Source organism: Fusarium mangiferae, assembly GCF_900044065.1.
Source record: "Fusarium mangiferae strain MRC7560 genome assembly, contig: FMAN_scaffold004, whole genome shotgun sequence".
Lineage (NCBI taxonomy): Eukaryota > Fungi > Ascomycota > Sordariomycetes > Hypocreales > Nectriaceae > Fusarium > Fusarium mangiferae.
The window spans coordinates 2453353-2467707 of NW_024573924.1; the positions used below are offsets into that span (position 1 = coordinate 2453353).

Genomic DNA, 14355 nt, shown 5'->3' on the forward strand with positions numbered 1-14355 from the left:
CCCCGAAGATGGGTCAAGTCAATGAATGCTGACGTATAAAACAGTCCCACAGGACCTCTCAAGGAGCCTATGACAATATATTCCTTTGTGTTCCCAGAACCATATGGCTCTTCTATAGCTTCAGGCATGGATCTAATGCTGTCTGCAAAACGCCTAGGTCTGACAACAACCACACATAACACTTTGGCCTAACATCCCATGCTTATCTTCAATGCCATTCAGATAAGGTATGGATTTTGCAATCAATCCCCTTGTTCCGGGTGTGATGAGTATGGCTTAATATGGGATCCTTACCTTGAGTTTGTGCTAACATCTCGCAACACTCAGAGGATAGATATATTATTGGGCAAGTCGTTCATCGCCCTAGAAGCGACTATACCTTGGGGAGATCTGTGGGGTTATACTACGAAGCGGCTCTTCCTGACTTCCAGCAAGGCTATCCCCAAGAGACTGCGATAGATTGTGGCATATTACATCAACAGTCAGGCTGCGCTCTTCAAAGATACTGGCGGTATTCCAAAGACAGCGTCGTCTAAGGCTACCATGAAGAAGCTCTCTTTCCCAACAAAGACCAGCAGTCAACTATATATAACGGCTGTTACTTCCCCTAGTATGAGATTTTCTCAACATATTGTCAGATGCATGAGAGAGCAACCTGCGAGATATTGGCGGTTCAAGAAGCAACCCCTCGATATAATGTGACAATCAATACGATGGCTTGGTAGTAGAATCAGTCCAACAATTTGCTTTATAAATGTCTCCTGTATACATTCAGGTTATCCAGTATCAATCTGGACTACCTTTCTCGCAGATAGAAAGCATGTTGACAATATTCAGCCGATAGACCCCTTTCACTTTCCTATACCAGCCAGCTGTCACATTTATTTTGATCCGAGAACAGCGAATGCCGGGGGCCTGGAGTTCAACAAGATGCTCTTAAGTCAGTTTCAACCAACTTTATGAAAACACCATGTGCAAGAGTATCGATATATACAACACTGGAAACCCAAATATATATACATATAGTACTAGCTAGAGTAAGTCCCCTCTTAAACTCCCATCAAGATCCTTAAATTTACTGCCACTAATATCGTATATCCAGAGGGTTTCAGCTTCCTGGCCTTTCGAACATAGTGACAAGGAGTGCAGTATTCTGGTCCGTTCCAGGGGGTACTAGGAACAACTATATAATAATGAATTTGGTAACAACTCAGCGGCATTTCACTATACCGACCACCTCTTCCATGTCCCGGAGTGCAACGCGTTTCGCATTGCGGTCTATTAACATATTTAAGGTCGTCCACCTGGCTCAGGCGTGGGAAAGCGGAAAGCCCAAGATCAACTTTCTAATACAAGGAGTGCGAAGAAGGAGAGGAGGTATCGCGATAAGCTATCAGAGGAAAAGGCAAGGAAGGGAAGAAACTCGGATGCATATCGCAAAGCCATTGCTCGTCAACAAAAGGCTTTTGAGAAGCTGTAGATAACTGAAGCATATCAGAATGCTCACCCATCGGAGAAGGAGAAGACGTTGAAGAATCACCAGCAACAGCTCGGTAAGATCGACCAGAAATAGTAGGTGTTTGCGATCACACCACTGCTTGACATCTGTCTAATCTGGTCTCAGTCGTGGTGAAGGGAGACACCCAGACCACCAAGGTGATGGATTAATGGGAGCAGACAGCTTCGGACTCAACATATCCTCCCCCAACGACAGAGATTCGGACTTGGAGGCTGATGATGAATTGGAAGATGTCGTAACAAAAACTGAGAAGATGAAAGAACATTTTGCATACGCGCAGGCAGCAACTTCACTCCAGCACGTACGCCAGCACCTGGCATCACAATTCGAAAGCCTATTCTTCAAATGCTTAGCCATTCGACGTACCGTCGGGTTGTGACAAGCACATCATGTGCATCCTGAGGATGAGGAAGCTAGCGAGATACTTTTTCGCGTACAGGTGAGCCTACTTCAACTTACCATCGCGCCATTTTCAAGCTGATGACTTCTAGATACACCCATGGTCTACCACTCGAAGGATCCAACCTCTTCACCGTTCAAGAGATGGCAACATGGTTCATTTGCGCCTCGTCAATCCACACTCTGTAGAGTACATCTCTTGATGTCCTTGGCACGGATAAGAAGATGAACTTCAACAGCCCAAAGCACTGGAAGATCCGGGGACTCGAGATCCTGTACCCGAAACCAACATCTCAGTATGTCAATCACTTTAGACATATGTGGCTCATTACTGACGATCGTAACAATGCGACTTTGCTTCATCGGAAATGGTCTCTTAAACATGGGATTCGACGCAGTAGATGGCCATCGGTGGAGTGGGCACCTAGTTTGGCCACCATGATTAATGAGATATGCTTAGGGGGTTAGCACTCAGTTCGGTTCCGAAGAGGCCGCAGAATCCGACAGATTGGGTGACGGGGAATTCATCAATCTTCCAGGTCCCTCCTGACTCTGGACTCGTGAAATCCTCAACAGCATTGAGCAGCTTGGAAAAGAACTGGATGGCAAAGGCAAAGATCTCGAGGCATTGTCCTCTATACCTACCGAGAAAATGACACTACTTCGCCTGTATCGAAAAAGGAAGATGCCTTGGGATCGACAGTAGATTCGCCATCCCATCCGCAGATACGATTCATCTTCTCTAACCTTCAAATCGGGCAGGATAGATGTGGACTCTGGACCAGGAGAAGAAAATGATTTGGTAAAGTCATCATAAACCTGTCTAAGTTTATCCTAAGCTTAGGATAATTGCCCTAAATTTACCTAAGTTATCCTAAACTTATTAAAGGTCATCCTAAGGTCACTTAAGCTACCACGTTCATAATCTGGCACTGATTCTCATATACTTGCATTTGTTGCTTACACTCTATTGACTTCGTTGACCTTTGTGGCCAATATAAACGAATCTTCATTCAAAAGGTAAATTACATATCCCTAGGTCCTTCGTTAGATCGCTGACTTGTATTCTTCCAGCTCAGGCATCTATGGTGTACTTCTACACCTGAGCATGCCATAAGCCCGTATCACTACACGAACCGCACAGAGTCGTCTAGTACACACCGAGGGCAGCGCGCACATAGAATACTGGGTCCGAGGCTATAACTGAAGCCAGTGGGTATGTGTACCGCCTCTCGTTGAAGCGACTGCAGACAGGGTCGAATGGCAAGCAGTTGAAACTCACCAGGGCCTTTTGTGAGATCCTCTACCCGACTGGGGAGCGGTTGATCGAATAACTCCTTCTACAACACGCCCAATATCAGTGGAAGAACATGATGAAGTCGGCACAGTCGTTGATGTGCTCAGTGGTGAAGACGAAACCCAAGCAGACCTCAATCGGGGCCTCCTATCAGATCGTGACCAGAATCCGTATCGCTTCGTGAACTAACTAGCAGATACATTTCAAAATTGGGCTGACGACACTGTACCTGGCGCCAACCCTTGAGGATTGCGCGCGGAACTTAGGGAGGCCAGACGATGCCAGTCTCCTGGGCCTAATTCATCAGATTCGAGCATATCTTCCCTGCCTTCTTCTCCGCGACAACGCACTGGAGGCGTTGGTTGCTTTCCCATCCCAGGGCTTCATATCAAGACTCACACTTGGCATACAGCCTACAGCGACGCCTTGACCGCATATCTCCAGAAGCATGCACAGTACTATTTGCTTGAGCCTTGTAAAGTTGGCACAGATAGAAGTACACAACGCATCAAAGCAAATACTCAGTCTGTTCTTTCCCATGAAAGCGGGGAGATCTCCCTTCCCGACAACATGACGAAGCATATCATCCGACAGCAGGGGCCGGATGGTGAAATCCGCGAGGCTATCGAGGCTGGCCGCCAGGTCTGGATTAGTCCACATCCGAAATGATGTACGAAGAGCGATGGCTAATGGAAGGGCCGCCACTTTCACAAGATTGTTCAGCGCCAGGGCGGGATGACTCCATTTCCTCCTCGACGTCAGTATTTAATTTGAGTCAGTATCGAGACTACCAAGGAAAGGAGATCAGCGTTCACGTCATCTAGGAACAAACAAATGCCCTCTGGCAGCCTCAAAAATGCCAAGCTCTTAACGACAACCAAGCCGAGGACTGTGTCGATGGATTGAGAAAGCCAGAGGCGCCTATCGTGGTCTTCCCAGTACTGCCAAGAGCATCTATTGCAACGAGCTGCGCGTCAAATCATGCATCAAGGATCGCGGCGGTCGCGAAGTTATTAAGGCCATCGGCAGGCAATTATGGGAATGGGAGCGTCTGTGCGGTCGTAGTGAAAAGATCTGCCACTGATTTGCACTCTGTTGTAATGGAGACGGCTCTCGGTAGTGAGGTCCCTCAGGGGTCAAAGAGTTTGGAATCTAAATCAGGAGATAAAAATAAGATATTCAAAGACTCATCTCAGTTTACGCTAAATTTTTCTCCGACTTTCCTAAGATATCCTAAATTATCCTAAATTTATGTAAATTCTTTGGTCCCTCAGGAAGTAAGTCCTGGAATTTCCCCACATCTGGCTCTATCAATGTTCAAGATAGAAGCGGCCTTCAATATGACAGAGAAGGCTAGGTAAAGCGATTTAAACAGCTCGAATCAAAGCAAGAGACTAAGTTTGCACATATTCGAAATGATCGCAATGCCCCTCATCGATGTCGAGTTGAGGGGGGCGTCGTTGTCTCCGCGGGAGGACAAGGCTGGTGCTCAAGGGAAAACGGTAACAGCAGGGCAAAGCTTCCAGATGCTGCAGATCCTCCACGTTGACGGGGCCGTCTCCCAGCACTGGTTTTCTGTATTGAAGTGCTGCCCGTCGGGAAGAATACACATCTGATCGAACTAGGGAAGTTGGCCCATCATGTCGACGACCAGGAACTTGACGAAACTGATCTGCGTAGCCCCGTAGTCTTTGTGGAAGATGTCGTTGATGTTCTCGTACTCTCCGTCTCGTGAGATAACCGTGCGATCAAAATCCGACGTGTTAGAATGCGAAGTGTCGGAGATGGCGCAGGTCAGATTCCACCAGCCCCGCAAGAGCGAGTAGAGCGTTATCCTATAAAGTTTCAGTTATTAGTATCGCTCTTGAATTAAAGAACCCATCCGGTGGTTGTGGCTACCTACAAGATGATATAGTCCGACGTAATTGCTACGTTCTTCATTTCCAACAACGGACTTATGTTTGATTCTGTTGACAAGTACCAACTGCTTTAAGAAGCGAAACCCGTAACGACAGATGTCGAACATCTAAAGTCTATGGACGAGATGACCACCGACGAATCGCCTCCCTCCATCACTAGCACAGATGGCTGGTATCTGCCTCTGGGTGTCAGAAAGAGAGGCCAAGACGTTGGCGACGCCAGGGCAATGATCGAAATCGACGCACCGAGCTTGTGAGGGATAACACTTCATGAGGGTTAATAGAAGCTCCTTGCCGGCTACAACACCGCCGCCACCATCGACAAGGCGGATATCCCGGATGTTTTTCTCTACCAAATCTTGCTTCAGTAGCTGAGCCAGGTCTACGTACTTAGGTCAGGGATTGCTGTTAACCTTGAACTCAACAGATATCCTAACGAGCCCTACGACTTCTCTGATGGCTTGTACGATTCTCGGGATGCAGGGGACGTCATCGAAGCCCAGCCGATGATCTCGAGCAGTGCGGAGGTCAAGGACCCGTACAGCTTCAACTTGAATTTCAAGGAATCTACAACGTCAGAATATTGTAATATTGCTTACGTTGTCCTTTGAAACCTACCTGATCGCTGACCTAAGGAGAAACACACCAAGGTGCTCCTGTTGATCAAGAAGCTTCTCGAGTCTCTCGGCGACATTGGACCTGGTGCCACACACGCGAACGGTCTGAAAGTATTCGTTCTCATCATCGTGTCTGAGGGAGGAGTTGACTTGGGTGATGCTCTTGAGGTCCTCTCTTTCGAGGGCCTTTGTCATGGGTCTCGCCGGCAAAACGCGCAGAAATTTCTCCATTTTGTTGATCCTTCGTAAGAGCGAGCTTAGGAAAATAACACAGAACAGATAGAAGTGTGAGGGGAGAAAGAGGGGTTCGATCGTAAGGATGATAGCTTATTGAGGTTTCTAGCCTGCGAAGGTTGACGATGATCTCTGCTGGGTTGAGGGAGAGAAAGATTATTAATAAGAGGAGGCTCTGGAATAATAAATAGCCACCTAAGGTAAAAAGAAGCAGACTAACGTGAATAAATATTATATAATGCTAAGGAAGTGCTGGCCAGGGGCAGTGAATCAGCGACTCAATGAGTGCACACTACCGTAGGTACGCTACGCATTCCGACTTCTATATTAGATATTTCTCTCTCCAATCAAATCTGTTTCTCTCCCACGCAACTTCACCAAAAAAACATCAAACCAACCTTTCAGTGAACAACAGTAAGTATTTTCATCTCCATCTTCTCTTGACCCCGTCACTCAAAGAGGGAACAGAGTCAGAATGAAGTACACACTCCTAAAGACTGAGTTACACAGGCTACAGGATGGATCTCCTGGCAATGACATCGAGTCCATCCGTGAGAAGCTCCTTTCACTCGAGGTCGCCGATATCTAACGTCTCTCCAAAATGCCCTACTTCGGAAGTCTCTGCAAGGTCCGAATCAAAAATATACACAACCAGATTATTTAATTCTGGGTCACCTCGAGATGATGCCCTGCGCCCAATTTGAGGTTCCGTCTCAGGCTGTCTACAGTCCAGCCTTCCGCTGCAACTCGACCAAGTATCTTGGTGTGACCTTCAAAGTCTGCAAAAGACAAGCTTCCCCATGAGCCTGGCTTTTGGCTCGATGATATCAACAACGCCGCGATGGATGACGCCCAGTCTGACATCGTGGCCAGCGAGACCAGCGAAACCGAGTTTCTCCAGCAAAAGTGACAGTGTCGACGACGATGATGATGACGATTATCTGGACCTTTGGCACCCTGTTGAAGGATTCGACGAGCTTGAACACCGCTGGAAGTTGTTCTCGTCGGCTGCTCTTCGCTATGCTGTGCTCTGGGGCGACTACATCCGACAGCCATATCTTTGAAATCATGAACGCTCAGGCCAAGGCTTATTTCCCTGAAGCCCTCTACCTATACAGCCACTTTGTTCCACAACTCCCCATCGACGACAACCAAGACATAAATGCTAGCTCGGAAGAGAGCGGATATGACGCCAAGTCTGTCAACCAGGAGAGCCCTGGCGTCTGCTCTTTGGATAATGGACTCGGGCGATGATGAGTCTGTCTCCTAGGAAGTCATTGAAGTTCTGGGCATTGATTCCAGCCTAGATGACAGTGACTATGAGCCGTGAGCTCTAGACTAGTAGATCATCAGTTTCCATGGGCAAGTCACTGAGGCGACAGCAACTGAAGGGGAGGGGCGGGCTGAGTGATATTTCCCAAAGTTGTCTTGTGTAGATCCTCTGACCACGGCAACGAGACCATCCTTGAGAAGCCCCTTTTACTCAAGGTCACCGATTACCGACGTCTCTCTCAGAAGCCCGACTTCAGAAGCCTCTGCAAATACCGAATGAACCAGATTGGAGTTCCCACAAAGAGGGCAAAATGGAGTACTGCCCTTGGACCGGCAACCGCACTATGGGGGCTGCCCAGCAGTATATCATCGCTTGGGTCATTTCCGCTCTTCAGGCGGTTCATGCTTGTCAACGCATGCGTGATGAGTTCCATGATGGGATCGACTCCAATTGAGATGAGGAGATGGCAGATGGGGAGGATAGCAACTGAGTGCTGGACTAAACTGGCCATGGGCAAGGCTATGGATTCTCTGGTGGACCAATATCGGGACTGGTGGTAGCAACTGCAGACAATACACGCATAGCATTCCGCCAAATGAATTCAATTTGTATCAAAATGGAACGCCTATTATAGATTGCTTCTTATCAAGACCTCTTAAACGGCCATGGGGCAAAGTGCCTTTGAATACTTGGGCAGCGCCCACCTGCCGCAACCTCAACATCTCAAACAAGAGCGGCCCAAGTGCTGGCCATAGAAATGCTATAAGCACCAAGACGCCCCCTGTTGCCATTGTATAGTTCCTGTTCTCCATGAGTAACATGGCATGAACAATACAACGCTGGTCTTGGCGGAAACACCACCGCGAACAATAATAATGGAATCAACAATCCATGCTGGTAGGTAGATGAGTTTACGAAGCATCGTCACTACGCTGAGTACTGAAGGGGCATAAGCCGTTGATCCAAATTCCCATACTCTACTTGAGCGTCTGATATGTTTACACGAAAGCGCCATAGTCCGGGGAGCAAGAAAACTTCTGGCGTTGACCCAAGTGTTGAATTGACTGGTCTAAATTCCTACTAAGATATACTAAACTTACCTAAGTCTTCTCATCAATTAGGATAGAGGTCCTAAGTTTAGGTCCAACTACCGACAGCCCGAAGATACGGGTTAACATGCCGTGACGTTGAACTACAGGTTAAGCCATGACGTTACGGATGTTTCAAGATCGGAGTAGAATTCAGACAGTAATCACGTGCAAGCTCATGCAAACAAGGGTCCTGGATGATTCCAAAACATCCATGCATATCAGATCGAGGGACCACACTACGCCGCAGATGCTTACGTCCGACCTGAGCTCCGAACTTGCTAACTTGTAACTGGGTTGCGACACAAGAGCATGAGAATGATTGGCCACAATAGTGCAATTGTTTCTGAAGAACTTTCGCATCCAGAGAGCTGTTTCTGGCAGCCGTTGAGATGCAAAAATACGGTTGAGATTTCAGCGATTGATAACTGGACTTGACCCATTGGGACGAATAATTGCCATTGATTGGTCGAAACCGACGTGAATGCGCTGTGTGGCAAACTCCGAATCTTGGTCTAAATCCGGGGGCGGGGAGAATTTCGACAGGACCGTGTGGTTGTGGCTCGGGGATAAGGCAATGGCTGCAGCAGAGTTGAACGGGGCGTTGTTAGGAGTCAGAAACAGTCAACTATGAGGTCATGAGGCTTGTCAGTCGAAGCATAACCAAGTTCATGGTCTCGAGTCAATTCTGCATTGTGATTGATACATGAGTCCAAGGCCGGCCATTACAGTAAGTAAACGACATTCTGTCGCAGTCGGAGGAGGATAATGCCGTCGGTTTAAGAGGAATCGCCACTGTCAAACAAGAAAAGGCCGAGAAAGGGGGAGAATACTTGAGAGACTCGTGCACGACGTCGAAGGGCGTGCATGTCAACTAATAAGATCTGCCGAAAACGTTCGGGTATAAGTCGCTGGGTCGGTCACAGGCAAAGTGCCAATGGATGAAAGCTGATGGGCAAACGGCTTTTTATTGTGAGTCAGAGCCTCCTCCAGACGATAGAGAAGAGAGAAAAGACGGACGGACAACAACATGCTCATGGCTCGTTTTGGCATGGCCTAGATGGGCTTTTTGTTTCGTCCTCTCTATTGTAAGATATTCATGGGTCCCGAGGACCGGTAGCCCCGGCTGACAAATGCAACTTTGACGCTATTCGCACTGTCGAGAGTTCACGTTCCTGTACCCAGCCTCTCTCGGAAACTCGCTGACCCCCACCCAGGATGGTTCCTGTTCAGGGTCTAGTGAGCTGATGGAAGAATGAACTAGAAGGAATCTTTGTGACTCAGGCAGCAAATTTTCTAGTCGGACGCTCCGCATTGGACCCTTGCTTGGCCTTGCCTGCCTACCTGCTTGCCTTTGCTTGCCCTGCTAGGCTCTGGGTACGCGTAGATACAGTACCTACAGTGCGATTCAAGTCCAGCGCCCGCTCAGCTGCCCCCGCTCTACCTACTACTGCAGCCATCCATCTCACTCGATTTCCCTTCCTCGCCCATTCTTGGCTCCGCCTGACACCAGAAACCACCGATTTCATCATCAATCTTACATACTGTTACCTTACATACCATAGTAGCTTCAGTTTCTATCCTGTCCTTTGCGGCCTGAATCCGAAAACTCCGTTCTTCTTATTATTCAACTTTGCCTCTCTTCTCATCGCCGTTTGACAATTAGTTATATGCCAGCATCATAACCCAGCCAGCAGAAGCCCGCCCCGCTCGTCTAGGTCCCCGACGTCGCCGCTACACAGGCTTCAGGCACAGACAGCTTCTGGTCTGGCTCTTTGTCCCCTCCTGCGTGAGCCTGGACTGGCAGAGAGCTTGAATCTATAATCAAGACGCCCGGCATCAGTTTCGTCTGTCTCGATTTCAAATCGCTCCTCAACGTTACGCCTCCTTTCGATCGCCCGTTTCATATTTCGCGATGGCTTCTACCGGTACTGGGGGCACTTTGCCACCCAACTTTCTCTTGACCCCGCAACAGCAGAACCTGCTCTTTGCTGCTCTCAACTCCAACAAGCAGCAGCTCTCTGGTTCTTCCGTGGACAATTCCCTGACAGTTTCTCCTACGACGTTCCGCAATTCTGCTGGCCAGCAAAAGCCCGCCACCGCTACAGGCTACCAGGAGAGTCCCTTCCTCGATAACTACGACTATGACTTCGGCGATTCTGGTTTCGACTTCTCCTTCGCCAGCGAGGACCAGCCTTCCATGATTGGAGATCTTCCCGCTGCTTCCACGGAGCCCAACAACAACTCTGGTTCTGTCGCTCTGTCCGACTCCCCAGAGACCGATACCCCAGAGAAGCGCAGCTACCCTGATGACGAGGATGATGAAGATAGCCCTGGTGGGGATCACAAGCGCCGTGAGAGTACCGACAAGGTTCCTAAGAAGCCCGGTCGTAAGCCTCTTACATCCGAGCCCAGCTCGGTACGTTTTATCAATTGATTACATATAAAGTGTATTACTTACTAATCCATATAATAGAAGCGCAAGGCTCAAAACCGAGCCGCTCAGCGTGCTTTCAGAGAACGCAAGGAGAAGCACTTGAAGGACCTTGAGACAAAGGTCGAAGAGCTAGAGAAGGCTTCGCAGGCTGCCAACCATGAGAATGGCATGCTTCGAGCTCAGGTTGAGCGCATGACAGCTGAACTCACTCAGTATAAGCAGAAGGTCACAGTGATGTCAGCTACCAAGTCACTGCCCAGAGAAAAGGTCCCTTTCGGCAGCGCTGCCGTCAGCAACCTCAGCGATGTCAACTTTCAGTTCGAGTTTCCCAAATTTGGCATGCTTCCAGGACCACCTGTTAGCAAGACTGGCTCATCACCCACAAGCCCGGATCAGCAAAAGATCACATACCCAAGCCCTACCAACAGTCTCAACAACAACGTGCAATCCGCACAACAATTCAAGGACGACTTGGCCAAGTTCTCGGGTGTCTTCAGCCCTTCCATGGCAAGCTCTGCCACCAACCCCTCTCGTGCGAGTGTTGACTCTGCAAGCTACAGCGTCAATGGCGCTTCCAGCTCCCCATCTGCTTCATCTCATTCCAATACTGGCCCCAGCTCTTCTTGCGGAACATCACCCGAGCCTTTCAACCAGTCTCCCATGGGCTTCAAGCCTGTTGATACGATGGCTACCATTGGCGAGGAGCAGACACATCCGAACAGCAGTAACAACCCCAGTCAGTTCGGCAACATTGATCTCAACAGCACCAACTTTGACTGGCTGTCACAACAGAACGGTGGACAGTTTGACCCACAGCTCTTTGGTGATTATCGCGAGCCTCAAGAAAACGTCTTGGCAAACCCATCTTTCGACGACTTCTTTAACGATGCTCTTGACAGCGATTTCTTTACTCCTTACAATATGGCTCCTAACAGCCCCAGCGCGCATCTCAATGGCCAGGCCAAGAAGCCATCGAACCTCATTGATCAGATTGATGCTCAAAAGGAGTCCGATGACGAACCTCTTAAGAAGCAGAACATGAACTGCAATCAACTGTGGTATGTATCAACTTGTAGAATCAGGAAATGTCTGTCTCTAACACGTTTCCACAGGGAGAAACTTCAAGCCTGCCCCAAGGCACAGAATGGTGAATTCGACCTCGACGGCCTCTGCTCCGAACTTACCAAGAAGGCCAAGTGCTCTGGCACTGGTCCTGTGGTTGCTGAGACCGACTTTGACACCATTCTGCAAAAGTATATGGGCAAAGACGTCTCCAGTAGTTGTGTCGCCCAACAGTTGGGTGTGGAAATAAAGTCGAGTGACCCAAACCAAGATAAGCATTTTGGCCTGCCAATTTGAGACCAGGTTTATTATGAACAAAGATTCGGCTGTACACTACAAACTTCGGCGGCATACCCAGCACACAGCTACACAATGATTAAGGCGTTTACAACAGACAGGATGGGATCGGAAAACCAAGGGATTCCGGCGCTTGATTTACCTCCGTCAACGGAATTGGATGCATGGAAAGGAGAAAGGATGATCTATGGTATGATTATATAGCATGCCATGAAATCTTCGACCTGTTAACTCAGCTTGAAATTTCTTTTGGGCTTTACTTATGCTTTGTTTTTGGATGGACCTTTTTTTGCTGCTATGAATAATTATGACTTATTTCTGGTTTCAACTGTCAGGGGCTTAACAGGGGATATTTGATGATCACTGTGACTTGGCAACGCACATGCTGATCAAAGATGTACATCAAAGGGACTATTCAACTTTCATTACTACGTGAAGAGATCAATGTGTTGGAGACGCTTTTGTGATATGAGTATTAGTATTCAAGGATATAAATTGCACCCTACAACAGCAAGTTTGAGCCAATCTGCAACATCCAGACGCTGCAAGCGCCAGTAAATTGAGATCTAAGAAGTTTCAAACGCAAGTAGAAGATCGCCGTGACATCATCTTTGAGGCCATCGTTGACTGAAAACTGTTGTGGTTTTTATCATGACATCTAATCTTAGTCATCAAGTGGAGCCAGGTGATCGCGACAAGGAAGCTTTAGCCGGACCAAACCATCTTGAACAAGTCGTACTCAACTTACAACAACTTCTCCCATGTCCAGTAGTGATTGCTTGTTTTTTGTTTATGGCCTCTAACAGGGATTCGTTGAAAATATTTTGACAGTCTCGATTCGAGCCTTGCACAAATAACGATCTCCGATACTTCACAATGCCAAAAGAGAAGAATTACAACCCCGTGCAGGCCCAGCGCAAAGCTGACAAGGCGAAAGCTCTCAAGAAAGGTGAGATGAGTCCTGATGATCGCATTGGACATTCTAACTGGAAACGTAGGCAAGCATGAACGACAAGAACGCCTAAATGAGAAGCTATCGCGAAAGAACCCCGAGCGCATTCAAAAACAGATCGACGACCTCAAGAAAATCACATCAAGCGGCGGCAAGCTTACTCGTCATGAGGAACAGACATTAGAAGGGCTCGAAAAGGAACTCAAAGCAGTGAACAAGGCGAGAGAAGCTCTTGGCGACAAAGCACCAACATTCAGTCGAGGATGGAACAGAGATCACGACTCAGGATCTAGGGTATTAGGGAAGAGGCGCAGAGGTTCTAATGATGCTACGACTAGCGACGATGAGGTTCCCGACGACGTCAAGAGTATTCCTATGCCTCGAGATACACCCCCGCCGATTCCCAAAGAGGTCATGGACAAATGGTATGCCGAACGACGAGCAAGGAGGGAGGCGGAGAACCCTACAAGGCCGGATGGCGAGGACCAACACCAAAAGAAGGAAGCGCCAGTCGTCGAAGCGAAAACAGTATACGAGGCCAAGCCTGTGGTGCGCGATCTCAGAAAAGAGGCTGTTTCGGCATTTGTGCCTACGGCAGTCAAGATGAAGATGAACAAGGGTCAAGGTCAAGGAGGGTTAATAGAGCCGGAGGAAGCAGATCGACTAGAACAAGAGGGCTATCTCAAGACGGCAGATCGCAACGCGGAAGCACGACCCGATCAAGGCCAATCGTCACGGCATGTGACCATGGAGGATGTGGAAGACGAAGAAGCTTGATTCTGGAGAGGAGGTTAGTTCAGCCAGCGATGGTGCCATTGATGCAATTGACAGATAGTAATGCATAATTCCCCGACCAAAAGCATCCCAAAAAGGATATAATTGGGCGAACCCATTCAATCACGACTTTTCAAGCCTATCAGAAGAGCGATGTGACTCAGACCAACAGCGAGTTCGAGGGGCTTGAGGCCGGTTAAGATAGCGGCATAGGGATAAAGCTGGGGTAGAGAGGACCCATCTGACCACCCACAATTCAATGACGGAGGACCAAGTGCGTTGACTATCTTGACCGACAATGTATGTTGCTCGTTTCCGAGGAAAGATGGCGAATTGGGCTGCATTAACAATGGGACTTGTCTTGAGAAGGCGTCTACCATGCTTTGGGCTTAGACCCAACAGGTCAGGTCTCTCTCAGTTGAGTTGGGATTTACGACCGTATATATCCGTGTAGAGGGTGGAGCTCAAGGACCTTGACGAGCAAATG

The 14355-nt window shown here is 48.4% G+C and overlaps 4 protein-coding genes across 4 annotated transcripts; 3 read left to right on the top strand and 1 right to left on the bottom strand.

Annotated features, from left to right (window-relative positions):
- Positions 1-4836: 4836 nt before the first annotated feature.
- On the bottom strand, positions 4837-5982 carry FMAN_09327 (uncharacterized protein; the record flags this gene model as incomplete). The annotated part of the gene is made up of 4 exons (XM_041830155.1): positions 4837-5050; positions 5381-5523; positions 5581-5701; positions 5753-5982. The coding sequence occupies 4 exons, from the start codon at positions 5980-5982 to the stop codon at positions 4837-4839; spliced, it is 708 nt and encodes a 235-aa protein (XP_041680847.1).
- A 933-nt stretch (positions 5983-6915) lies between these two features.
- FMAN_09328 (uncharacterized protein) lies at positions 6916-7239 on the top strand (the record flags this gene model as incomplete). The annotated part of the gene is made up of 1 exon (XM_041830156.1): positions 6916-7239. The coding sequence occupies one exon, from the start codon at positions 6916-6918 to the stop codon at positions 7237-7239; it is 324 nt and encodes a 107-aa protein (XP_041680848.1).
- Positions 7240-10261: 3022 nt separating this feature from the next.
- FMAN_09329 (uncharacterized protein) lies at positions 10262-12142 on the top strand (the record flags this gene model as incomplete). Its single annotated transcript, XM_041830157.1, has 3 exons — positions 10262-10765; positions 10823-11841; positions 11896-12142. The coding sequence occupies 3 exons, from the start codon at positions 10262-10264 to the stop codon at positions 12140-12142; spliced, it is 1770 nt and encodes a 589-aa protein (XP_041680849.1).
- An 876-nt stretch (positions 12143-13018) lies between these two features.
- On the top strand, positions 13019-13871 carry FMAN_09330 (uncharacterized protein; the record flags this gene model as incomplete). The annotated part of the gene is made up of 2 exons (XM_041830158.1): positions 13019-13091; positions 13141-13871. 2 exons carry the CDS (start codon positions 13019-13021, stop codon positions 13869-13871), a joined length of 804 nt encoding a protein of 267 aa, XP_041680850.1.
- Between the last annotated feature and the right edge of the window lie 484 nt (positions 13872-14355).